A 27,828-nucleotide genomic window follows, 5' to 3' on the forward strand; every position below is an offset into this window, starting at 1 on the left:
AAATATCTAGCCCACTTCCCTGCACCCGCTAATCCACCCTTCCTACCCAACCCCCCCCCCCCCAGTTTACTCTTCTTACACCAAATTCTCTAAAGCTCTCAATTTGATGTACAATTTTTAAAAGCAGAGCTAGCATTTTCTGGCCCAGTCGCCCTCCCTTTGTCACCATCATAAGTCTATCCTTCCTACCCCACTTCCCTCGGTCTGCCGATCTACAAACCTCCACCTGTCTAGACGGCATTTCTACACAGTTTTTCTCCTCCTATCCAGCAACCTTTCCTACCAACCATCACTCTTGCCCATCTACCCTTCTTACTCTGCTCTATATTTGCTCTGTCCACAAATTTCTCTCTTATTTTAAAAAGCCAAAACATTAAAACATTTTTGGAGGTCAAATGTTATAAAAATGTAATTTAAATGTGTGCATTTCCATACAAATTCTCATATATAAGCAATGTAGGTAAATACCCACCTCATATGCTACCCCCATCAACATCTTCCATCCAAAACACGCTCATCTTGTCACCACTTTACAGCTGATGTGGAGGAACAGCGGTTTGAGACTTGCACATCAACTCACCATCCTATACCATCTCCCTTAAACTGTCTGCATCTAACACACTACCTCCCAGTAGTTTGCTATCTATCACTTATACTCTTTGTAATTTGCCATGTGCCACATGTCCCTCCAACTCACTGCCTGCTGATCTCACCCCACTTATCTTCAACTCTCCGCCCTTCCTACACTATGTATCCAGCTCTCCCACAAGCTCTCAGTCTGCCTTACACACACTACCTTCCAGCACTCACGCACTAACTCTTAAACTGACCATCTGCTGTGCCAACACCATGTGCCTCAAACTCCCCATCTAGACTTCTAACACTATTTCCCTCCAACACTACACCCTAGTAATACATTGCTTGCCCTTCCATTCCATTCTCTCCACTGCTTACACAAATCACCTCCCTCCAACTCAACCTAACTTGATATGCGACCAATCCACCATGTTGCTCCCATATTATCTCCATCTACTCCCTCAACACCCAACAGTCTATTATATGTAACGCTATAAATGAAAACAACTCACTATTCGCCTGTCACAAAATCACCATCTATATGTTTGTAAAAAACACCAAAATCCAGAGGCGTCCTGTGCCATTTAAGATGATTGCCATAGTCTTCACTCCATGCCCCATCTCTACACTCACCAGTTACACCCAAGTCTTCCAGTTCCTTCTTAAGGACCTCTACCATAGACTTCACTGAGCGGCAATTCTGCAGCAGTTTTTTGTAGTTCCTCCGTGCCCCACAGGTCAAGATGTATCGCTTCAAACGGGCAACAGAGGGGTGATTTTCTTTAGAGGAACTCTGAAGAAAGGAGGAAGAGAACACATAATAAAAAGATGGCGTGGTGAGAAAAGAGTCATCTAGATTTAGGTCGGTTTCCCCTAATATTTACATGATTCAGATTTAGCCAAGCTTACCGTGTCCGGTTTACTATTGCTGTTCTTCCCTCCTTCGCTGGGCTCTGATGAGTCAGACGCATCACTCTTCTCTGCATCCTCTTTGCCTTTTGTATCCTTTTTTGTTGCCGCTTTCCTTTCACTTGCACCACCTTCCCCTTCTTTCTTGACTTTACTTTTTTTAATGCTGGCCTCAGATTCCTCACTATCTGTCTCTGCGTCACCCTGTCGCTTTCCTGTTTTGGCACTTTTGACTTCCTCCTCCTCTGGTGCACTCTCTTCTGACTCATGCTTATCCTCTTCACTCTCACTATCTGTCTTTGAAGCATTCTCTTCTTTCTTTATTGTTACCTCTGGTTCACTGTCTGAAGATCTTGTCTTAGACCCTCTGTTAGTTTCCTTCCCTCTCTTAAAGGTCTTCTTCGCATTGGGACTCTCATCTGCACTCTCGCTGCTCCCTTCCTCTTCAATCTCAGTATTGGTCGTCTTCTTACTTGGTGTTCTTGTTTGCCTCGTGTCTTGTATTTCTTCTTCACTTTCCGAGTCTTTCTTTTGCACAATCTTACTCGTTTTGCCATCTCTCTTGCCTTTCTGGGGCATCTTTTTTGGTTTTACTTTACTAATTTCTTCTTCCCTCTCACTGTCTGTCTCTTTCTTTATCTTTGACTCACGCTTGCTTGTTTTGTTGCCACTCTTGGCTTTCTGTGGCAATGTCCTCCGGTTTCCTTTACCATTTTCTTCTTCACTCTCACTTTCGGAATCTTTTTTTTGCACACTCTTACTCCTTTTGAGATCTCTCGTTGCCTTCTGGGGTGACCTTTTCCACTTTCCTTTACTTATTTCGCCTTCGCTCTCACTGTCTGAGTTTCTTTTTTGCACGCTCTTAGTCATTTTGCCACCTCTCTTGCCTTTCTGAGGTGTCTGTTTTCTTTTACTATATTCTTCTTCACTCTCACTATCCGTCTCTTTCTTTATCTCTGACTCACTCTTGCTTTCTTCAGCCTCACTATCTGACTCTTTCCCACTTGCACTCTCCTGGTTGGCATCACTTTCTTCGCTGTTATCTTTCTCTGTCTTTTTACTCACTTTCTTTTTCTTTCTGACTGGTTTATCATCCTCACTGTCTGTCTCATTCTCACTACTGTATTCTTTCTTTTTCACACCCTCTCTCTTTGCCACTACTTTTGTTTTTTGTAATTTATTTCTAGGTGTTCTTTTCTTTGTTGCCTTCATCCCTTCAATTTCATTGTCTGAATTATCCAGGCATATGGCTTTTTTATTTGCCGCAGCAGATTCCTTTGCCTTCTCTTTTCTAGGACCATTCTTTTCAGAAGATGATGATATTTCGGACTCACTCTCGCTGTCTTTAGCCTTGTTTTCCTTTTGAGTATTTTTCTCTCCGTGCTGCATGTTTGGGCATTTCTCTGCCTTACTAAACTCTTCATCACAAACTTTCTTTGCTGGAATCTCAGATACTGCGGTCTCTGAAGAGCTTCCTGAAAGTCTCTTCCCATCCCTTGAAGATGGTTCAATTCCAGAATCCTCCTCTTCTGACTTATTTCCTGAAACAATCACGCAGTTACTATCTGTAGGTGATAGACAATTAGTAATTCCTCACACCATATACATTATATATATATATAAAAAAAAATCACTGAAGATTACATAAATATGCCCAGAAGTATTGCCTTTAAGCAATGTTACACTGGTATTTCACTCTTCTGTTCTCAAGCAGTGTTATTATAAAGAAAAAGTGGAAGGTTATATTCCAAAGGATATAGGGCGACCACGCAGTCTGCTAAACGCTTGCAACATGAAATAATGTGATTGACATAACTTTAGAAACGCCTGCTAAACTGAAGCTCATTATATTTATTTTATTTTAATTATTAGAATATCTGAGAGGGGGCAGGAAAGTGTTGGGTATCATTATAGAGATGTCTCAGACATTAGCACTTGTGAAACCTGCTGCGTGTGTTCCACTAAGTGCTGATGCCGAACGTAGCTGCACTCTTCTGCCTTTGCACCAGTGTATGCTAATATAAAACACCTTATTTGAAACCTGAAGATAAGTAATAAGTGCATAGTTTAATCACTGCATTGCATTATAAGCGGATTACTTATTTACATTTTTGCAACAAGTTTATTATAAACACTTATTATTCTACTGCATTCTAATGTATGAGAATTTCCCTAGTTTGCACGTGCCCCAGTGCACAACACTATCCCAGACCATAGTATAAATACGTTCTCACTGTTACCTCATTACACTCACAAAATTCTAATGTATAATACAAATGACATTCTGCAAGGCCAAATAAGACCTCTTCCAGCCTCCTCAATCCTTACCCTCCAGACATTTCTTCTTATCAGGGGGTTCTTTGGCCCCTTTGTCACTGTCACTGCTACCTCTGGGTCTTTTCTGCACTTTCTTAATAAGTGGTTCATCATCACTGGATTCCTCTTCCTGTAAAAACAAATAATGCAAGAATGTTATCCATCTGCAAGAGCACTAGAGGGCAGAACTATTTCCTCCCATGTAGTGCTCGAGCTGCATACCTAGGTATCTCTTCAACACAGAATATCATGGGAACGAAGCAAATTTGATAATAGAAGTCAATTGGAAAGTTTTTTTTTAATGCTGTGCTCTGCCTAACAAACATTTTGGGCTTCATACCCCTTTAATATTAAAAAAAAATAAACTGCAATGTGACTTGACAGAGAATGGTTTAATGCCTCGGATTGCCCTTAACGTCGCTATAAATTAACACATTTATATAAAAGAGTTTAAGTCAGTCTGTGTTTTTTTATAACGGGAATCGTCACTACTATTATTCAATCATTAGGAAATACTGCGGCTTATGGAGCAGAGCAGTACATTTCTTGCCTCCTCCAATCATGAGAGGCGATTGCTTCTCAAATATCAATTGTAGTATCATCCACATATGATCAAACTTTGTACCTTTGCAGTGATGGCTGCTGCAGTCAGGAAAGTCCCCCCCCTGCTGTGTGCCATATGCTTCAGTCGGAACACTTGCACATGCACACAGTAATTCTCCTTCTCCAGTACAGACCAACCTAAAGTCACCTTCTCTTGCACACATCAGCTTAGGAGTGCTGCACCGTGGGAGATTAATGGTCAACTGAAATCTTCCATGCAGAGCATCTAATGAGAGCACAGGGGGAAGGGGGGGTTGAATTTTTGTGACAGGATCTAGAGGATACACAGAGCGAGACAGCAGAGACATGAAAGACTGGTCTTCTCTCTTTCACATTAAGGATTTGTTAATATCTTAAAGTGATGGCAACTACAAGTGTTTGTGAAACGTTAGGATTTACCATTGGAACAAATAAAGCTCCTTTATTTGTTTGAACGCACTGAGCTGCTTAAGCAGCCCACGGCAGAGCGCTATTTTGTTGTTAGGTGATCTTAGCCAATAGCGTGCTAGCTATCTAGCATTGGCGCCAACTGGCTCGCATGGCTATTGGCTAAGAGGTGGAAACGTAACTTCACAGCAAAATAGCGTTCTGTCGTGGGCGGCCTTAGCTGCTCAGTGCAGCGAACGCTTCAAACAAATAAAGAACTTTCAGCATGAAGTATTTTATACTTCATGACTGAAAGGCCCTTTATTTGTTCCAATGGTAAATCCTAGCATTTCACAAACAATAAGATTTACAATCACTTTAAATCCCACATGCCAAAGAGAAAGATTTATATGCTGGACATAGTCTCATCAACTGAAGAGCAGTTGTAAGATAAAATACACTATTATAAACAGCCCACCTATAGGGCTAGATTTATTAAAGCTGAGGCGGACAGGGGCGCGTATACGCGCCCCTGTACGCCTCAGCTCGCCTGTAGCGGGGCGAAATTACCCGCAGGTATTCGCCATTGCACACAAGCGCAATTTTGCGCTTGCGTGCAATCCCGCCCCCTGCCCGCGTACAGCCAATCAAGAGCGGGTAGGAGCGGTCAATCTCCTTGGTCTGACTAGACCGAGGAGATCGAATTTCGCCACCTTAGGGGTGGCGGAGAGGTTAGGGAAGCGGCGGTCTGGTGACCACTGCTTGATAAATTACGGCGAGCAAGTTCTTGTGAGAACTTGCAGCCGTAGGGCTTTAATAAATCTAGCCCATAGTATGCGCTTGCACACAGATTCACTGAAGTGTTTTTTTTCATTGATGGTGTCAGTCAGGTATAGGCATTTGGTAATAAAACTTAAATGGCAAGAAACTACATTCAGTAAAGAGGTCACAGTGAATACTAGAGAGGAATAAAAATCTGAATCTATTAAGATACAATCACAGAAATTTAGAAGAGAAGTTAACAAGCGTGAAACAGCAGAACCAGTAAGGAAATGGAATGAACAAATAAATTGTGTACAACAATCCAACAATGTAGAACCTAGAAGATTTTTTTAGGAGCTATGGCCACCGGCTACAGGAATTTGCCAATTCCTGATTTAGAAATTGCAGAAATGCTAATATAGCCTGCTGTCTATTAATCACATTATTAGTTTAGCCATATGAGGACAGGAACCTAATCCGGTTTCTAATAGCATTACGCCATACTCACTTTCAGAGGTCTACCTATTCATCAAATTTGCTTTGTTCTCTTAGTATTCTTTGTTGCAAGCTAAACCTTTGTAGGCTCATGCTAAATTTCTAAGCCCTTATTCTCTGTGCATTTTGACAGTTTTTTTTTTTTTACAGCTAGAAAGTTCATGTGTGCCATATAGATAACATTGTGCTTACTCCCTTGGAGTTACCTAGACATCAGCAATGATTGGCTAAAATGCAAGTCTGTCAAAAGAACAGAGATAAGGGGCAGTCAGCAGAGGCTTAGATACAAGGTAATCACAGAGGTAAAAAGTATATAAATATAACAGTGTTGGTTATGCAAATGGGTAATTATGGGGAATGGGTAATAAAAGGAATTATCTATCTTTTTAAACAATAACAATTCTGGAGTAGACTGTCCCTTATCTTACTTTACCCAGAGCATCCAATCCGTCCACTGGTGGGATATTCAACTCCTGGCCAGCAGGAGGAGGCAAAGAGCACCCCAGCAAAGCTGTTAAGTGTAACTTCCCTTACCCATAATCCCCAGTCATTCAGCCGAAGGAAAATGGTAAAAAGAAGAAACACAAGGGTAATAGAGGTGCCTGAGGTTTACTCAAAAAAACTGCAGAATTAGAATTTAAAAAGGAGGGCGGGGTCGTGGACTCTCCATGCCCGGAAAGAAATTTGTCAAGTAAGCATACATTTTGTTTTCTTTCATATGGCATGGAGAGTCCACAACATCATTCCAATTACTAAAGGGAACCAATACCCAAGCTAGAAGACACGGAATGAAAAGGGAGGGAGAGCAAGGCAGGAGGACCTAAACAGAAGGCACTACTGCTTGAAGATACTTTCTCCCAAAAAAGAATGAAAAGGCAAAAGAATGAAATTTGTAGAATTTGTAAAAAGTATGCAAAGTGGACCATGTTGCCGCCTTAAAAATCTGTTCCACAGAAGCTTCATTTTTGAAAGCCCAAGATGAGGAGACAGCCCTAGTGGAATGAGCCGTAATTCTCTCAGGAGGCTGTTGTCCAGCTGACTCATAAGCAAAACGAATCATACTTCTCAACCAGAGCGAAAGAGTAGTAGAAGTGGCCTTCTGACCCTTACGCTTTCCAGAGAAAACAACAAACAGGGCATAAGATTGCCGAAAATCTTTAGTAGCATGCACAACCATCCAGGTTATGCAACAGACGTTCCTTATGAGGAGGAGGATTAGGACAAAAAGAAGGAACAACAATTTCCTGAATAAGGTTTCGATCCGACACCATCTTAGGGGAAACCCAAATTTTGTACAAAAGACTGCCTTATCTGCATGAAAAATAAAAGGTACAGGAATCACACAGCAGAGCTGAAAGCTCAGAAACTCTTGGAGCGGAAGAAATTTTAAGGAGAAACAAAACCTTCCAAGATAATTTTATATCAACAACATGCATCGGCTCAAACGGAGCCTGCTGCAAAACTTTAACTAGGTTAAGGCTCCAAGGAGGAGCTACAGGTTTAAACACAGGCCTGATTCTGACCAGGGCCTGAACAAAAGCTTGAACATCTGGTAAATCTGCCAGACGTTTGTGCAAAAGAATAGAATTGCAGAAATCTGACCCTTTAGAGTACTGACTGACAAACCTTTCTCCAGGCCATCCTGAAGAAAGGATAACATTTGGGGAATCCTCACCCGGGCTCCAGGAGAAGCTCTTAGATTCGCCCCAAAAAAGGTATTTACGCCATACCTTATGTTAAATCCTGCGAATAACATGTTTACGAGCCTAAAGCATAGTATTAATGGCCGTTTCAGAAAAAACACATCTAGACAGGACTAGGCCTTCAATCTCCAGTCAGCTTCAGAGAATCTAGATTTGGATGGAGGAAAAGACCCTGAACTAGAAGGTCCTTCTTCAGAGGTAACCTCCAAGCTGGAAGAGTGGACATCTTCACCAGATCCTGTGAGGCTAGGCAGGAGCTATGAGAGAATCAGACGCTCTCTCCTGTTTGATACGAGCAATGACTCGTGGAAGGAGAGCAAACTGAGGAAACAGGTATGCTAGACCGAAATTCCAAGAACTGCCAGAGCATCTATCAGAGCGGCCTGAAGATCTCTTGACTTTGATCCGTACCTTGGAAGCTTGACGTTTTGACGAGACACCATCAGATCCAACTCTGGAACCCTCCACCTGAGGGTTATTCTTGAGAACACTTCCGGATGGAGAGCCCACTCCCCAGGATGAAAAGTCTGTCTGCTCAGAAAATCCGCCTCCCAATTGTCCACTCCTGGAATGTGGATGGCAGATAGGAGACAATCGTGAGCTTACGCCCACTGCAGAATGCAAATCACCTCCTTCATGGCCAAGGAACTCTGAGTTCCTCCCTGGTGGTTGATGTAAGCCACTGAGGTGATGTTGTCCGACTGGAATCTGATAAACCAGACTAAAGATAATTGAGGCCAAACTGTCAAGGAATTGAAGATTGCTCTCAACTCCAAGAGAAGACTCTTCCCGAGACCACAGGCCCTGAGCTTTTAGAGAACCCGAAACAACTCCCCAGCCTAACAGGCTGGCGTCCGTAGTCACAATCTCCCAGGAAGATCTCAGGAAGCAAGTGCCCGAGACAGATGTTCCTGTGAAATCCACCACGAAAGAAAGCTTCTTGTTAGGGGATCCAGATTTATCATCTGTGATAAATCTGAATGGTCTCCTTTCCATTGGCTGAGAATGCAAAGCTGCAGAGGTCGTAGATGGAACCAAGCAAAAGGAATGATGTCCATGGAAACCACCATCAGACCAATCACTTCCATGCATTGAGCCACTGATGGACGAATAGCAGACTGGAGAGAAAGGCAAGAAGCCAGAAGTTTGAATTTTCTGATGTCCATCAGAAAAATCTTCATGGACAGGGAATCTATGATTGTCCCTAGGAAACACACTCTTGTAGCTGGAACTAGAGAACTCTTTTCCAGATTCACTTTCCACCCATGGTAACGTAGAAAAGACAACAACATCTCTGTATGAGATTTTGCTAGTTGAAAAGATGATGCCTGAACCAAGATGTCGTCTAGATAAGGCTCCACAGCAATTCCCTGGGATCTGATCACTGCCAATAGAGCCCCCAGAACCTTTGTGAATATTCTGAGAGCCGTGGCAAGACCAAACGGGAGTGCAACAAATTGGAAATGCTTGTCCAGAAAGGCAAACCATAGAAATGGGTGAGGATCCCTGTGAATGGGAACATTTAAATATGCGTCCTTCAGGTCTATGGTCGTTATGAACTGACCTTCCTGAACCAATGGAAGAATGGAACGAATAGTTTCCATCTTGAAGGTCGGACCCCTGAGGAATTTGTTGAGGCACTTTAAGTCTAGGATTGGACGGAAAGTTCCCTCCTTTTTGGGAAACACAAATAGATTTGAATCCTTGACCTTGTTCCTCTAGAGGGACTGGTACAATAACTCCCAGTGAGAATAAGTCTACACAATTTAAGAGGGCCTCTCTCTTTACCTGGTTTGAGGATAGTCTTGACAGGAGAAATCTGCCCCTTGGAGGGCAAGACTTGAATTCTATTTTGTAACCCTGGGATACTATGTCCACAGCCCACGGATCTGGACATCGCATATCCAAGCCTGTCTAAAAAATAGAAAGCCTGCCCCCCACTTGATCCAAAATCAGATCGGGGGTGGTCCCTTCATGCTGATTTAGAGTCAGCGGAAGGCTGCTTGTTTTGCTTTCCCTTATCCAAGGCTGCCAAGACTTCCAAGAGGACCTGGATTTGTCTGGTTTTGGAAGAAGAGGAGGAAGACTTCTGTCCCTTAAAAGTTGCGAACGGAACGAAAATTAGAAGTCTGTCGACCCTTAGGTCTATTCTTGTCCTGAGGTAGGAAAGATCCCTTTCCACCCGTAAATCTCTGAAATGATTTCTGCCAGACCAGGACCGAATAGGGTTTTACCTTTATAAGGTAAAACCAAAAGCTTGGCCTTTGAAGAAACATCAGCTGACCAAGATTTTAACCACAGAGCTCTACGAGCTAGGACATGGAAGCTAGACATCTTAGGTCCCAGTCTAATTACTTGCATGTTGGCATTGCAGATAAAGGTACTGGCTAATTTAAGAGCCTTGATCCTATCTGGGATCTCCTCAATTGTAATCTCCTCTAAAATCAGATCAGACAGGGCATCACACCAGTAAGATGTTGCATCCGCAACTGTAGCAATACTTGCCGCAGGTTGCCACTGTAATCCTTGATGGATGTACACCTTTTTTTTTTTTTTTTAAAGTGAGCCTCCAGCTTCTTATCCATGCAATCCTTAAAAGGAACAACTATCCTCTATAGGAATAGTAGTTCTTTTAGCTAGAGTAGAGATAGCTCCTTCTACCTTAGGCACCGTGAGCCACGAGTCAGCAATAGGAAACATCTTTTTAAAAACAGGGAAAGGGGAAAAAAGGAACCCCTGGCTTATCTCATTCCTGAGCTATAATTTCAGACATCTTGTCTGGAACAGGAAAAACATCTTAAGAAGAGGGAGTATCATAAACTCTGTTAAGTTTAGAATACTTTTTAGGGTTGACTGCAACAGAAGGTTCAGAGTCCTCCAAAGTAGCTAGAACCTCCTCAGTAGAAATCAGAGATGTTCAAGCTTAAATCCGAAATTAACTTCTTCAGATTCAGAAGATTTCCCCCCCATAGTATCAGAGTCTGAGATTTCACCTTCAGAAGCTACTGAAGTATCCTCATCAGACTTCTTGGAAAGGCTGACCAGCGCAGATTTAGAGGGGTCAGAAACCTTACTAGCAGAAATATGTCTAGATTTCCTCTTACGCTTACCCGAAGAGGGAAAAGCAGCAAAAACCACAGAAGTTATCTGTGCAGCAAAAACAACCCCAGGAGGTTGAGTGTGTCAAGGTATATGTAAGGTTAATATATATATTTTAAGGTTAATAAATATATATGTTTAATCAAATATCTGACTGATCAGGAGAAAGTGATTTATTCCTTTCAGACAAACTGACTTCACTCATGTTCAGCTCTCCCCCCATTTAGTATGCAGACAGGATGTCTCCAAAGGCTTGACACTAAAGCATTTGCTGCCTAGATGAAAATCCAAACATGTTTTTGTGAGAATTTCAGCATTACACTTAGGTGCAAATGACACCACACAGTGTATGGAGACAGTGTGTCTGGAATCTCCCTTTTTGAAGCTTGATGAGATGGAAATTAGCTTACTGGAATCTCAAAGACACATGTTAAGGTGTGACTGAGATTTACTGAACATACAGCAAATAATCATCCCTGAATGCATGCCCCAGAATCAGGGGCGTATTTATCCCTAGGCCAACGAGGGCGTGGCCTAGGGCGGCAGATTTTGGGGGGGCGGCACAGTGGCACTTTCAAAATTCAAATGCATATTTTTTTTATTTTTTTTTACATTAAATTTGAGAAAAATTATTTATCGTTCGGCAAGTCACGTGACCCGGCTTTTTGCCGAGGTCACGTGACTTTTTTTCAGCCGCCCGCCTTCCTGTCCCAGACTGTTGTTGCCACTGACAGTACTGACTTGCCGCACGACGTTGTGGATGGAGGGAGACACGCACGTGATCTCCCTCCCAGGGCAGTGAGGAGCGGCTGTGAGGATCGCGCGCACTGACAGCGTCGGCGGGTATCGCAGCAGAGAGCACTGCAGTGTGTGAGACTTGTGGATCGCGACGCAGACGGACAGGTGCCAGCAAGCCAGGACAGTCACCGGAGCGGAGAGGACTGGTAAGGAAGACGAATGGGGCCAGCAGGGGTGACCAGGCGGGAGGAGGACTGGTGTGAACTGTGAGTACTCGGAGGGGGCCAGGGGGGTGATGAGCGGCAGTAAGAGTCACTGTCTCACTCAGCTCAGCCACAGCCCACAGTACTAAGCAACCTGGACCCTGGGGTGCTATATAGGGGGCTTATGGGAGTCATGGGACAAATGGCAGGCAAATACCTATGATATTGTCATTATGGCCATGCTATGAGCTATCACTATGAAATACCTATATCCAGGTTTTTTTTACCAGGTCCATAAGGCAGCATTTCTCCTGAAATAAATGACTGTGGTGTGGTATAGCAGGCTATCAAATGGCAAATAGCGACTTCAGCAGCCAGCCATGCTATGTACTGTACAGCTATCACTATGAAATACCCAGGTTTTTTTACCATGATACACACAAGGCATTTTTCCTGAAATAAATGACACCACAGTGGTACCATGCAATGCCTTATGCGGCTGCCCCCACTGTGAAATACCCAGGTCAGACTGTGGCACTATACACACGGACCTCAACCCCACTGTGAAATATCCAGGTCTGTGGCACCATACACACAAACCTCAGTCAATCCCACACTGAAAATACCCAGGTCTGGGGCACCACATACACACAAACATCTCCCCCACTGAGAAATACCTAGGTCTGTGTGGCACCACACATACACACAAACATCTCCCCCACTGTGAAATACCCAGATCTGTGTGGCACCATACACACAAACAAACACAACATTTACTGTAAAATGCCCTGCTCAGTGCCACCATATACACAAAGTCGCAAACACATATCTGACTATGATATACCAAGAATAGATCTGTGTCACCATGCACTCAAACAGAGCACCAACTAGGAAATACCCAGTATGCCAGCGCACACACACACATTCTCTCAATGAAACACCCATGTCTGTCAGCATACACACAAACATAGCTCCCACTATGAAATACTCAGATCTGAACCACCATATACACAAAGCACAGCTGTCTGTAAGAAATATGCAGGTCTGGGCTACCATACACAAAAAATTCAGCTCCCATTAAGAAAAACCTGGGCATGTACACACCATACCTACACAGCTCCAACATATCCACATATATGCATACACAGTTTTCTATTTGAAATACCAGGGCCATACCACTATATGCTAAAAAAATGAACAGCTTTGTGGACTGTAGATATATTGGCATAGCTTTGTGAATGAAATAGGTTTATGGCACCAAAATGATCTCTTCATCAAATGCACAACCCCCACTACTATATCACACACAAACAGCTATATTCTTACATATACTTCTACAACTCTCTCTGAAATACAAATACAGCACTGTGTCCCCAAACCCAAATACATGTCATACACAGCTCCCTGTCTCTCTATATACACAGCTCCCTGTATCAAGTGCACAACACTCTGCCTCTATACACACACACCATTTTCCAATACACAGCTCTCACTATCTAATCTATATCTATCTATACACATACACAAACCATATGTCAAATACACAACTGCCTGTATTCCTTATATCTATACACAACTCTTTGTAATTGTTACATATAGGTCCCTATATCCCTAAACACACTTGCATGCCTCCCCACTATTTTCTATACAGATGCATCATGCATCCACAGCTTTCTGTCTCCAAATACACACACAAGGTTTGGCCCTTGTCTTCTTTGATATAGGCACACACTCACTCTTCCCTGTATCAAACTAGGTCCTTACCCCATAATCAAATATACATGAAATATATATATATATATATATATATATATATATATATATATATATATATATATATATATATATATACACACACACACACACAGTCACACTTAATTCCCAATGTAATAAATTTGCCTTTTCCATTACTGGCCTGTTATTTATTTTTCAATTGTCCAGCTTCAACTAATCCTGCATACACTATTTTTTTAGAGCATTCTTACATTCTTGTCTGGCTTCAAAGTTTAAAATATATAAGTGTATGTGAATATGCAAAAAAAATAAGTATCAGTACAGGGAAATTGTGGTGGTGTCCCATTTTTATTTCTGTTTATATCAAGTTATTTTATATTTTTTTTTAAATATGTTTATGCATGTAATATCTGACTGAAACCCACATGTTTTACAGGAGATTATATTATATATATATATATATATATATATATATATATATATATATATATATATAAATAAAATGTATTAAATATAGAAATTTGGGAAATTGTCTAATTCTAATTCTCTATTATTACATGGGTATTTGCTAAGCTTGGGAGATAACTATTTAGTCAGTCTAAAATGTTTAATAACCTCTATATTGTTTGTATTTTTCAGGCATATAATTTCAGATCTGCATGGGATGAAATAAGTAATATCATATGAATGTGCAATAAATGTTTATAAAGTTTTAAATACATTTCTTAAAATATAGTGAGATGAATATATGGAAGTTACTTTGATGTGATATGACTATGAAATATAAACTGTTAGGCTAAATGAAATATAAATTATTTTAATATAATGTTAGATATATTTGATGTTTCATATCAAAATGATCAGAAAATTCATAAGATATAACTTATCCAAAACAAATATTGTGAATAGTTGTTGCAGTAAATTATGATAAAATGAATAACCATTTCATAGAAATACTGAATTAAGTGTAAAATGTTTAGAAATAGTGCTGCATGTATTGCGGTGTTGTGCTGTCTGCTGCCACCTAGTGTCATGATGCGAAATTGCAGCCATGAGATGACTGGTTGTTGCAAGGATGCATTTCCTTGACAACATACTTACCAAATAAACCAATCCATGTTCAGTTGCAAAGAACCAATACGAGACAAGGCTTCCGTGGGCGTTTCCAATACTCACCAATGACTGATAATAATCAAAAAAAAAGGGGAGGGGTGAAATCAGATGATCTTTAGCTATTTCTGATCTTTAGCTATCGATGCACTCTCTCAAACTTCTCAAACTCCCCTTTTCCTCTTTCTGACCACCATCTCCTTACCTGCAACATATCATCCCTTCCTACAACTCTCCCACCTTCTACTCCTCACACCAAACTTCACAGAAGCATTAGGTCTTTAAATCAGCAACTTGCTAATTCCCTTCAACCGCTCCTCTCATCCTTCTCCTCCTTTTCCTGCCCTGAACAATCTGCCACTATAATTCCACCCTTATATCCGTCCTTGACAATCTCGCCCCTCTTACCACTGCTAGGAAATCACACTCATCCCCAGCCCTGGCATACTCCTCTGAAACGGTACCTACGCAGATGTTCCCGTACTGCTGAACGGCATTGGAGAAAATCATGGAGTTCAGCTGATTTTCTTCATTACAAATTAATCTTGAACTCCTACTACTCTGCCCTTAATCTCCACAAGCAACACTACTTCTCTACTCTTATCTCTAATCTTTCTTCAAACCCAAAACATTTGTTCTCCACTTTCAATACTCTCCTCCACCCTCCCCCACTTCCTAATACAACTTCGCCAGTCACTTCATTAACAAAATTGATTCCATCAGACATGAAATCAGCTCTCAACACAATTCCATTCTCTCCCCCCCTCAAATACTCTCACTCAACCACAACCCTCATAACCTGAAACTTAGTTCATTCTCCCCTGTTACTGAGGACGAAGTTTCAGCACTTATACTGCGCTCTCACCTCACTACCTGTCCCCTTGACCCTAACCCCTCACAGCTGCTCCCCTCTCTCTCTGCTACCCTTACCCCTATACTAACACACATTTTCAACCTCTCCCTCAGCACTGGTACATTTCCCTCATCGATGAAACATGCACTGGTCACACCTATCCTCAAAAAACCTTCCCTTGATCCTACCTCCCCATCCAACTACCGCCCAATTTCCCTCCTCCCTCTTGCGTCAAAGCTTCTCGAAAAACTAGTATATGCACGCCTATCCCATTTCCTTACGTTAAACTCCCTTCTTGACCCGCTGCAATCTGGGTTTCGTCCCTATCACTCCACAGAGACAGCTATTGTTAAGGTCACCAACGACCTACTAAATAAATTGCTAAATCAAAAGGCCACTTCTCTCTGCTTATCCTCCTTGATCTGTCCGCAGCCTTTGACACGGTCGACCACCCTCTTTTGCTCCAAACCCTCCAAATCCTTCAGCATCTGTGACACAGCCCTTTTGTGGCTCTCTTCCTACCTGTCAAACCGTACCTTCAGTGTAGCCTTCTCTGGGACCTCCTCTGCCCCGTCACCACTTTCTGTCGGAGTACCGCAAGGCTCTGTCCTCGGTCCCCTTCTCTTCTCAATCTATACGTCATCACTAGGTTCCCTTATTAAGTCCCACGGTTTCCAATATCATTTGTATGCCGACGACACCCAAATCTACTTCTCTGCACCAGAACTATCTCCTTCCTTGCTAACCCGTGTCACTAACTGTCTTTCTCACATCTCTTCCTGGATGTCCTCTCACTACCTCAAGCTAAATCTCTCCAAAACTGAGCACCTCATTTTCCCCCCTTCTTCCAAAATCTCCACCCCCAACATCTCTATAACTGTCGACAACTCCATCATTACCCCTACCCCGCATGCCCGATGTCTCGGGGTCACATTTGACTCAGATCTTTCCTTCACTCCTCACATTCAGTCCTTGGCTACAGCCTGCCGCTTCCACCTTAAAAACATCTCTAAAATTAGACACTTCCTTACACAAGACACAACTAAGATTTTAATCCACTCTCTCATTCTTTCCCGCCTTGATTACTGCAACTCTGTCCTCTCTGGTCTCCCCACTGCCTAGCTCCTTTACAATCCATAATGTATGCCTCTGCCAGACTCATCTTCCTTACACGTCGCTCTTCATCTGCTGCACCTCTCTGCCAATCCCTTCACTGGCTTCCTCTTGCCTCTAGGATCAAAACACAAAACTCTTACATACAAAGCCCTCAACTGCACTGCTACCCCCTACATCTCAGACCTTGTCTCCAGATACTCTCCCTCCCGTCCCCTTCGCTCTGCTCATGACCTCCTACTCTCCTCCTCTCTTGTCACCTCATCACACTCCCGTTTACAGGACTTCTCCAGACTGGCTCCCATCTTGTGGAACTCTCTGCCTCGCTCCACAAGACTCTCTTCTAGTTTTAAAAGCTTCAAGTGCTCCCTAAAGACTCTACTGTTCAGGGACGCATACAACCTACGCTAACCTTTCCTAATACCAGTTCCTCTCCTCCACTGCAATCCCCTGAACCCTCTTAGCATGTAAGCCTAAAAGTCAAGCTGTTTGTAGATCACCTTCTTAAGAGCTGACTACAACAGTGCAACTCTTGGCAGGGCCCTCTACCCTATAATTGTTTTGTTGTACTCCTCCTTTGTTTATAGCGCTGCGGAATCTGTTGGCGCTCTACAAATAACCGATAATAATAAAGCATAGAGACTGATAAGAGGTTGCTGGCTAATCCTGAAGGAATAACTACTGTGGTTATTATTAAAGCACACACCTACTCTTGGACTCCATATGCATTATCCCCAAATTTTGAGATTCTGAGGTGAAATTGAATCTGTTGAGAAACATTGGAAACCGGATATCGATTGGTTTACTTGGTAAAGTATACAAGATTTTTGGTAAGATAAGTTATATGCATAGTCACTACAGTTAAATTATAATAAGCAGATTTAAAGAAGTAGTTTATATTCCAAGATAGTATTTCATAAGCCTATGTGTTTTAAACTTGTATCTGGTAGACTAAGTGATTTTTCTGTGAAAGTTCTGGTGTTTTAAATCAATATTGTATTAGGATAAATTGCAGTTAAATAGCATAATATAAATTATCCTATTGTTTATAAGCACTGTTTAGAATCGTATTGCTTGGATGTTAAAAGTTAAAGATTTTAGTCTCATTGTAATATTTTAAATGCAGCTCTGAATGAAAGGTTGGTTTTTTAAAGATACATTTTTCTGGGCTTTGTAAGAAGGATAGCATATCTTAATAATTGGTTTTAACGTGTATAATAGTATTTCATATTCCTTTTATTACAAATATATTTCAAAATGTTCATGGATATTAACTAAATAAAAGAATTCAGATATTTATATTAATTGTATGGTTTCTAGTAGATGCATGTTGGTTAAGAGTTTCTATTTTTAAGGATAATTATTATTTGTTTTGTGTTATAACCCTGCCATAAGCTGATATATTATTTGGAGAGCACTACTAAGATTTTCATAAATATACTGACAAGAGGAACCGCAGGGCACTGTATGAGAAACTACTAAGGATTAAGACGTTTGAGGAGAAAGCGGAGGAATGTCCTGAACAGCAATATCCTGAGAGACATTTGGCTCTGAAGGAAATTATCTTTAAATGTTATCGTCTTAGATAAGCATAAGGAACAAAATTGCATAGGGAGCACAATTAGAGGCTATAAACAAAGTAAACATGTATCAAATGTAATAGATGAATCCTGTTCTGTGTCCATTATAACAGAACTGGTTTCCCAGTAATAACGTTAAAAATAAAATTATATAATTCCTTTAAGCAATAAAGAAAAAAAACTTTAGAAAAGAAAACCTCACACACTTCACAGGTAACAGAAGCGTCCTACCTTACTGAGGAGTGATATACGCCACTAGTATAAGGAAAAAGGACTCTCCCACAGTGAATAAAAGGTCCTCTTCCAATAATAGACGATCCGATCGGTAGAAGTCACCAGCCGCAATAGTCGACACCAGCTCCTCCACTCTTCAAATGCGACTGCGAACGCAACGGAAGAGCGGAGAATAACGTGAGTGCCATAAAAAAGGAAACTGCACCACAAAGTAAAAGCGTGCCTTCCGTAACGGCTCTGACTGAACAGTAAATAAAAACATTTTTGTACCTATTGTACAGGATTGTTTAATTTCCTACTGACAGGTAAAAAAAAAAAAAAAAAAAAAAAAAAAAAAAAAAAAAGGGAAGAAAAAAACCTAAGCTCTCAGCCAGTCTCATACTATGGGGAAACTCCTAGCAATTTGCTATATATTAACCCCTTAGTCTCCTAAACATACAAACGTGCCTGCAAAGATTTTCAAGCAGTGATCAAGTGCGCAACTGCACGAAACATGTCTGCATGTGGTTCAGATCACTGACACTGTGTTTTTACATATTGTGCTTTATTACAGTCGTGTGTAGGCTGTCATGTTTTTACTTTTGATATCACAATAAAGGAAGTTTTACTTTTCTTTGGAGAGGTTTTTTGCGCTACAAGTGGGGACAACCCAGTGGAATATACTTTATTTACTCAGACGCTGATCACAGACCGGCTCAGTCTCCACAGCTGCAGATCTCCATACACTCTGATCCAATTGCTCCCCAGCGTGTTACTGGACAGTGAGCGATATACAGGTACCTTTGAAATGATATTGCTGATAGTCTATGTGTGCGCTTTTTACTTACCAAGTGTTCTATTATATATATATATATATATATATATATATATATATATATATATATATACACACACATATACACTCCCAAATAGATCCACTTGAGGATTTAATTTCTAAAGTGCAGTCCTTCAATACCTAGAAGGCACTTACCTGTGGATCCAGCTGCAGGGCAGATAACAGCTACTTAGGTGTGACAGGTACTCCACTCCCTGTCATGGACCTGTAGTAAAAGAAAGAACAGAGTAACCAACCCTGGCTTTCTGCAAAGGGGTATCAAACGTGTAAGAAGTAAAGCAAAGACTACCTTGCCGCCTTCTAAATGCTAAAAGTCACCACTACACTTACTAAAGAGATTGACGTAGACACAGCTAGACTCCAATCCTTGCTTACAGGGAAAGTATACAATCAGGATTATTAGGAAAGAACCAAAGTGGAGGTTTAAATGAGCACTCCTTCCTATGGATTACGTATTAAAAGTCAAAGCTTTAATGGTATTAAGTTAAAATGGAGACCCTAAAGTGTCAAATAAACCAACCAAAATATTACTGTGGTGTCAAGTCATCCCCCCCTGTTTCCTGGCTAATAACTGCATACCTCGGCTTCAGGTGACAGGGATGACCAACATATAGAAAGAGTTTTAAAATAAGTGCAAAAGAACATGCACTGTGAAGCACAAACGCGTTTCGGCTGTCTTAGCAGCATTTCTCAATGTGAAATGACAAACCGAGGCCCGGGTGCTACCCTTTAATATACCTAAACCTATACCTTAATTATCCAATGATATAGTTATAAAAATTCTACGCCCCCTGGTTGACCAATCAGGTACAACTATGTGTCATAAGGTGGGCGTATAATTAAAATGTGTTTCCATTGGTTACCGGCTTGTGTCTGTCATATTGTTGTTTATATGCGTGTAGTATCCTGCCTGTCACGATCTAATAGTTATCAATGTTCTCATATATTGGGCAGAAAGGCCTTACAATGTATTATGTATCATATAGTAGTTAGTGCTTTCTTTGTATTATTCAGGATCAAGTTATCATATCTAAATCTTATTCTGATATAAGGTATCAGTGTATGTTAACATGGATCTTTTACTCAGTTATACCTGAAAAGAAACCAATTGGATTTTCAAACTAAATACAGTTATGCCCAATGGGATGAACGAAGCTAACAATTATTGGGTCTTTTTATAGAAATTGTAACTAAGTGTAATATCACTTTCAAACCTTTGTTATAAAGTAGACACGAGATAATGTATCTTAAATAGGTGTAATAACTATCAATGTGTGAGTATCATTTGAGTAGTATGTATGTCCTTTAGGATTGATGGTTGTTTGTAATAACATAGGATGTCATTCCAGAAAGAATAACGTCAATGAGACATCATAATAAACAGACTTTATAAATATATATTTTTGCAAACCAGTTACATCCTTACTAATTACAGAAAAGAGTAAGCTTAATATTAGAATTTTAAGATCACTTTACTACTGCAACATATGCAATTACAGAGTAAGGATATACACTAGGTATAACGGAGTAAAAGACCCATGTTAACATACACTGATACCTTATATCAAAATAATATTAGATATGATAACTTGATCCTGAATAATACAAAGAAAGCACTAACTACTATATGATACATAATACATTGTAAGGAATTTCACCATCATCAAGTGCTGCCCATACAAAACCTATATCTTTTTATATATTTTTTATATTGATTTCTATATCACGAGTATTGTGCAATTGGTATTGTATCAGAGTATGTGGGTACTGCCGCTTCCAAAGGGTGAGAAAAAGAGGCATTTCTGCCCACTATATGAGAACATCGATAACTATTAGATTGTGACAGGCAGGATACTACACGCATATAAAACAACAATATGACATACACAAGCCGGTAACCAATGGAAACAGATTTTATTTACACGCCCACCTTATGACACGTAGTTGTACCTGATTGGTCAACAAGGGGGCGTAGAATTTTTATAACTATATCATTGGATAATTAAAATATAGGTTTAGGTATATTAAAGGGTAGCACCCGGGCCTCGGTTTGTCATTTCACATTGAGAAAAGCTGCTAAGACAGCCGAAACGTGTTTGTGCTTCACAGTGCATGTTCTTTTGCACTTATTTTAAAACTCTATATGTTGGTCATCCCCGTCACCTGAAGCCAAGGTATGCAGTTATCAGCCAGGAAACAGGGGGGGGGATGACTTGACATCACAGTAATATCGTTTATTTTGGTTGGTTTATTTGACACTTTAGGAGATTATATTCTCCATTTTAACTTAATACCATTAAAGCTTTGACTTTTAATACGTAATCCATAGGAAGGAGTGCTCATTTAAACCCCCACTTTGGTTCTTTCCTAATAATCCTGATTGTATATATTATATGGGGGGTAGCACCAGAATGTACTAATGTTATTCCGTTTATTCCTATATTCACTTTAAACTAGTGCCAGTAATTTCAAATTATTTGTGTTATTGCAGGGAAAGTACCCATAAAAGGATTAAATATCTTCAGACACCAACTTTGCACAACCTCCATTGACAGAGGCAAAGAGAATGACTGGGGAACATGGGTAAGGGAAGTTACACTTAACAGCTTTGCTGGGGTGCTCTTTGCCTCCTCTTTTTTTTTTTTTATCAACCAGTTACAAAAACCCCAACAAAACCTTAGAGGGCCAGTGTGGTCTATAGTTTGAGGAGATATTATTATGACACTACTGCTTCTGCCAGTCTGTTACTTTATTAATCAGGATTCTATGCATATCAGAGCATCTTCTCATGCTATGCACATTACATGTCTACTTCACTCTAATGCGCATACACCAGCTGTCACACAACTTGTCTGGACTCTAATGCAGAGCAGCCGTCAGTCTGACGTCCGATTGGTTGAACTGCATATCTACTAAAATAAAAAGAAAGATTCACAGGCAGGGCCAGTAGGGCACTATAAGCAAGTAACAGTCGTGCTAAAATACAGTTGGGATTTGAAAAGGTTTGCAGGCAGAGGCTAATAAGTTTTCAAAACAGTTACCAGACCAGAGCAAGCTACATTTAGTTCAATAGCGTGATCAGGTGCGCTGTGATCCGACAGAGTGCCCACAAACTGCTTTTGAAAAAGAAGACCTGATCAGAAGAGCCTGGAGAGTAGACCAGGTAAGTGCAACTTTGAAAGCGAACATCTCTCAAATATTTTCATTTTTTAAACCTGTCGCTAAGATAATGTTTCATAATTCTACACTATGTGCAGAATTATAGAACATTATTTTTTAAATTTAATGTCCCTTTAGGTGACAGCATCCTCACTATATTTAAGGTCTATACCTTTAAATTAATTTTATAAGCATAGTGTTTAGCACGTTGGTTTGTCACTTTGTTTTTTTTGTGAGCTTTTAACTGTTAAGTGGCATTTAAGGGTAATATAGCCTGCTATAACAAAACAGTATTTTGTCTGTTTTTGCTTTAGAATGTCGCTAAAATTTTTAGTTTGGTTTCCTCCTCTCAGGGTGCCAGGAATAAGACTGAGACGAGAAGTGCAAAAATAATCACACCTTTATTAATAGCAAAACATTATAAAAAGTCCACAAGTCAAATAAGCCAGGAGTCAAAACCAGAGCTGGTAGTCAGACGAGCCGAGTCAGGAGCCAAAGCGAATAGTCAGACGAGACGGAATCAGGAACAAGGAGAACAGCAGAGTCATGAACAAGCCAGGGATCAGGAAGGACGTCAGGCAGCCAGGTAATACACAGGAACTCTCACAAACAGGTCTGAGACAACGCAAAGGCAAAGCATACTGAACAGAGGCCCTTTAAATAATAAGTGATGACATCACAATTCTGAGACTGCATCCTGTCTGACATGGATGATGTACACCAGTCTAGCCATAAAAGGAAGTGTAGGAAATGAGCAGCATCCCCCACAATGCACCAAGTCAGGAAGAGAGGTGAGTAAAATGGCTGCCAGCAGCACATGGCAAACACAACAGGGAAAACCCCTGACACCTCCAGAGAGGCTGTAGTGAAACATATCTGACTCTGCATGCCACACAGTGATTGGTTAGCTCATTTACATCTGGCCATAACAGCATTTTAAGGGTTGTGTCCCTGCTCTTAACTTGCTAAACATTGTAAACATGCTAACAAAATGACAAATGTTTTCTTTTTATAGAGATCTTATGAAATTCAGTGGTTAAATTCTGATATAGATTATAAATATAGTACATACATTACTTTTAAGCATATCCCAAACATTTGTAAATTCCTTTGTGGTATAACTGCAGAAAAAAAATATTTGGACATTAATCCCAGGGTGGATTTGATTTAAATCAATTTAAATCATGGTTTTCTACATAAATGTTTCATTTCGTTTCAGATTATTTTTGCAGTTATAATCAGACATGAACTGATTTACTTATATACCATTAGAAATACATAGATATATCACTGAAATTAAATGAAATTATTGGGATTTGATTTAATTTTAATAGGTTCATATTTAATCAACTTTTTAGCTGTACTTTATTTGAAGGAGAAAGGTAATAATAATAATTATAACAACAATTTAAATAGCTTTATTTAAAGGGACACGGAACCCATTTTTTTTCCTTTTGTGATTCAGATAGAGCATGACATTTTAAGCAACTTTCTAATTAACTCCTATTATCAAATTTTCTTTATTCTCCTGGTATCTTTATTTGAAAAGCAAGAATGCAAGTTTAGATGCCGGCCCATTTTTGGTGATTAATCTGGGTTGTTCTTGCTGATTGGTGGATAAATTCACCCACTAATAAACAAGTGCTGTCCAGAGTTCTCAAACAAAAATTGGCTGGCTCCTTAGCTTAGATGCCTTCTTTTCCAAATAAAGATAGCAAAAGAATGAAGAAAAATTGATAATAGGAGTAAATTAGAAAGTTGCATGCTCTATCTGAATCACAAAATAATGTTTTTTGGGTTCAGTGTCCCTTTAACTAAAAACAATAGAATTATAGGCTTCACTTTCACTGCTTGCCCCTCCCCCCCCTTGGTCCTTGTGCAGATAAATTCCACTCCAAACAATCTTCTATTCAGTGAACTTAGTAAGGGTTGAGTCTATGAACATAGATTTATTTACAGGGGAGCAACGACATTACAGGGACAGCAAATTAAAATTAAACTTTAATAATTCAGATAGAACATGCAATGTTTAACAACTTTCCAATGTACATTAGCTTAGCGACAGCTTTCTAAAGCAAAGGATTTCACAGATATTTTCCTACGAAAATTAATTTTACAGAACGCCGCTCCTGGCACTACTGAGCAGGTCTGTTTTTTCCCTAAACACATCAGGCACGCTGTCTAGTCACAGCACGCCCGATCACGCCATTAAACTGATTGTAGCTCGCTCCCACTACCAGACCAGACCAGGAGCAAGCTACATTCAGTGTAATGGCGCGATCGGGCGTGCTGTGACTAGACAGCGTGCCTGATGCGCTTAGGAAAAAAACAAACGCTCAGTAGAGAGTAAACTATATTTAGATACATTTTTAATAAAAAAATGTTTAATAATAAAAAATCAATAAAATTAGTTTTATACAAAAAAAATCATTGATTTTTAATCAACTTTGATTTATTTCTCCAAGTGGTCAAAAAGCAAACATTACAAAAGTTCCAGCGGTCTAATCTACACGGGCCAAACTGTAAGAATAACAAAAATAAAAAGGGACATAAAACCCAATCATTTTTCCTTTACGATTCAGATAGAGCAACAGTTTTAAACAACTTTCCAAATTTACTTCTATTATCAATTTCTTTTTGTTCAGGAACAGGAGCATGCATGTGTCTGGACCACTATATGGTAGCGCTTTTGAAAGAATGCTATACATTAGCAAGAACACCAGATAGAACTATTTCTGCCATGTAGTGCTCTAGAGACCTACCTAGGTATCTCTTCTACAAACAGTACCATGGGTACAAAGCAAATTGCAAACTTTTGGGTTTCAGATCTCTAATAGTACCAGCAATGCATACAGCACCACACTGCCACGTCACCTGCATTCTCAGCAGCTCCTCCTCCACGATTTTCTTGAGTATCTGACGCTCCTCAGACGAAAGGGAAGATCGTCCGCAGTGAGACAGGAACTGGTTACGGACCACCGAGTGTGTGAGGACACTGAGGGAATGAAACGGCCCTATGTTAGCTGTACATTTACATACAAATATTTAAAACACCTACATAAGAGTTTGAGAATGCTCTGACAAATTGTAGCTGTCCTACAAAAACGCATTAATAAAAATGAAATCTTAAAGGTTCAGAACATAAAAAAACTGAAATTTACATGAGTGACTTAAGGACCAGTCAACACAGTAGATTTGTATAATCAACAAATGCACGATAACAAGACAATGCAATAGCACTTAGTCTGAACTTCAAATGAGTAGTAGATTTTTTTTTTCTGACAATTTTAAAAGTTATGTCTCTTTTCACTCCCCCTGTACCATGCGACAGCCATCAGCCAATCACAAATGCATACACGTACCATGTGACAGCGATCAGCCATTCACACTTATTCTTGCACATGCTCAGTAGGAGCTGGTGACTCAAAAAAAAGTTTAAATATAAAAAGACTGTGCACATTCAGTTAATGGAAGTAAATTGGAAAGCTATTTAAAATGACATGCTCTATCTGAATAATGAAAGTTTAATTTTGATTGAGTGTCTCTTTAATCTTCAATAAAATAATTTTTGCAACATACTTATCCTATATAAAACACTATTTCAGTGGCATATGCAAGGAAGCTGTGCACGACTCCTGCACCTGATGCAAATATAGTGCCTGCTCAGAGTGAGTGGAAGAGCATGTGACTTTCTTGATGACTCAGTTTGCATTAAACAAGCTACCACTGATTCTCTAAGAAAGTGTGATGTTAGAATGCTGGTACCCAGAGCACACCCATATGCAAGTATGCTGCTATCAGAAGCATATTACAAAACAAACGCTTCTATTCATAAGTTAAACACTCTGATGCACATTTCAATTTTGAACATTATAACTCTCTAAATACAAAACCAAAGTAATATTGTTGCTATGGGTTACCATGAGCTTGGTTAAGTGTATCCTGGTATAAAACACAATTCATAGAATACTCCATTCCCCACAGTTACTTCTTAAAGTGAATGTCAAGTTTGATGAATCCATGCCTGGTTTTTAAAAAAACCCTATAAAAAAAAAAACATGGGCACTTTCATTCATCAAACTTTACATTTCACTTGTTTTATTAAAATACCTTTTAATCTTGAAAGCAGCTCCAGCGATTCCCCCTCCTGCCGCTTGTCACTTCATACGTCGGCAATGACAAGTACGGCATCCTCCAATCACAGCTTCCCCCCAGGGGAATCATTGCCTGAGGCAACGCCGTGATTGGAGGAAGCCGGATTTGTCATTTTTGACATATAAAAAAAGAGAGACTTGCGACGGGCGGGGGAAGTGCTGGAGCGGCTTCCAAGAATAAAAGGTAAGTATTTTAACAAAACCAGTGAAATGTAAAGGTTCGATGAATGGAAGTGCCCCTGTTTTTAATAGGTTTTTTTTAAAACCGTGCACTGATTCATCAAACTTGACATTCACTTTAAGAGGCAGAACTTTTCTTTACTTTCTGCAATTATTATTATTTTTTTTTTTTTGGTGAAACATTTTCTTGCAGGTTATTTTGAAATAAAATTCAATTTTAAATTAAGCAGTTACACTAAAGCACCAGTTAAATTGCAAGGTGTTTATTAACTGGAACATGAAGCAATTTTTAAAGTTTTGTTATATAGTGCAGCAGCTGAAAAGTGAATTGCAAATTAGCTGCATACAAAAAAAGGAAATTTATGCTTACCCGATTTATTTCTTTTACGATATGACGAGTCCACGGATTTCATCCTTACTTATGGGATATCGCCTCCTGGTCAGCAGGAGGAGGCAAAGAGCACCACAGCAGAGCTGTATATATAGCTCCTCCCTTCCCTCCCCCTTCAGTCATTCGACCAAAGTTAGAAAGAGAAAGGAAAAGCCAAGGTGCAGAGGTGACTGAAGTTTAACAAACACAAAGACCGGTCTTAAAAATTGACAGGGTGGGCAGTGGACTCGTCATATCGTAAAAGAAATAAATTTATCAGGTAAGCATAAATTTCCTTTTCTTTTACAAGATATGACGAGTCCACGGATTTCATCCTTACTTATGGGATACAATAACAAAGCTATAGGACACGGATGAAAGGCAGGGGCAAGACAGGAACCTAAACAGAAGGCAAAACTGCTTGAAGAACCTTTCTCCCAAAAACAGCCTCGGATGAGGCAAAAGTGTCAAATTTGTAAAATTTAGAAAAAGTGTTAAGAGACGACCAAGTTACAGCCTTGCAAATCTGTTCAACAGAAGCATCATTTTTAAATGCCCATGAGGAAGCCACAGCCCTAGTGGAATGAGCTGTAAGAGGTAGCCGTAGCTTTCTGACCCCTATGTTTCCCAGAAAAGACAACAAACAAACAATGAAGATGATTGACAAAATTCTTTATTCACCTGCAAATTAAACACAAAGTAATAAACCCCTAAACCGCCAACCCCCAAATATCCC

General features: G+C 40.1%; 1 protein-coding gene across 2 annotated transcripts in view; it reads right to left on the reverse strand.

The window, feature by feature from the left end:
- HIRIP3 (HIRA interacting protein 3) overlaps nucleotides 1-27,828 on the reverse strand; it is a 69,450-nt gene that overhangs the window by 21,314 nt on the left and 20,308 nt on the right. For both annotated transcript variants that reach the window (XM_053694852.1, XM_053694853.1), the window contains exons 2-5: nucleotides 25,263-25,383; nucleotides 3,814-3,931; nucleotides 1,486-3,026; nucleotides 1,210-1,369 (exon numbers count right to left, since the gene is read on the reverse strand). In XM_053694852.1, the coding sequence (XP_053550827.1) occupies nucleotides 1,210-1,369; nucleotides 1,486-3,026; nucleotides 3,814-3,931; nucleotides 25,263-25,383 (1,940 nt within the window). The remainder of the gene's footprint in view (nucleotides 1-1,209; nucleotides 1,370-1,485; nucleotides 3,027-3,813; nucleotides 3,932-25,262; nucleotides 25,384-27,828) is intronic.

Source organism: Bombina bombina, chromosome 11 (assembly GCF_027579735.1).
Source record: "Bombina bombina isolate aBomBom1 chromosome 11, aBomBom1.pri, whole genome shotgun sequence".
Classification (NCBI taxonomy): domain Eukaryota; kingdom Metazoa; phylum Chordata; class Amphibia; order Anura; family Bombinatoridae; genus Bombina; species Bombina bombina.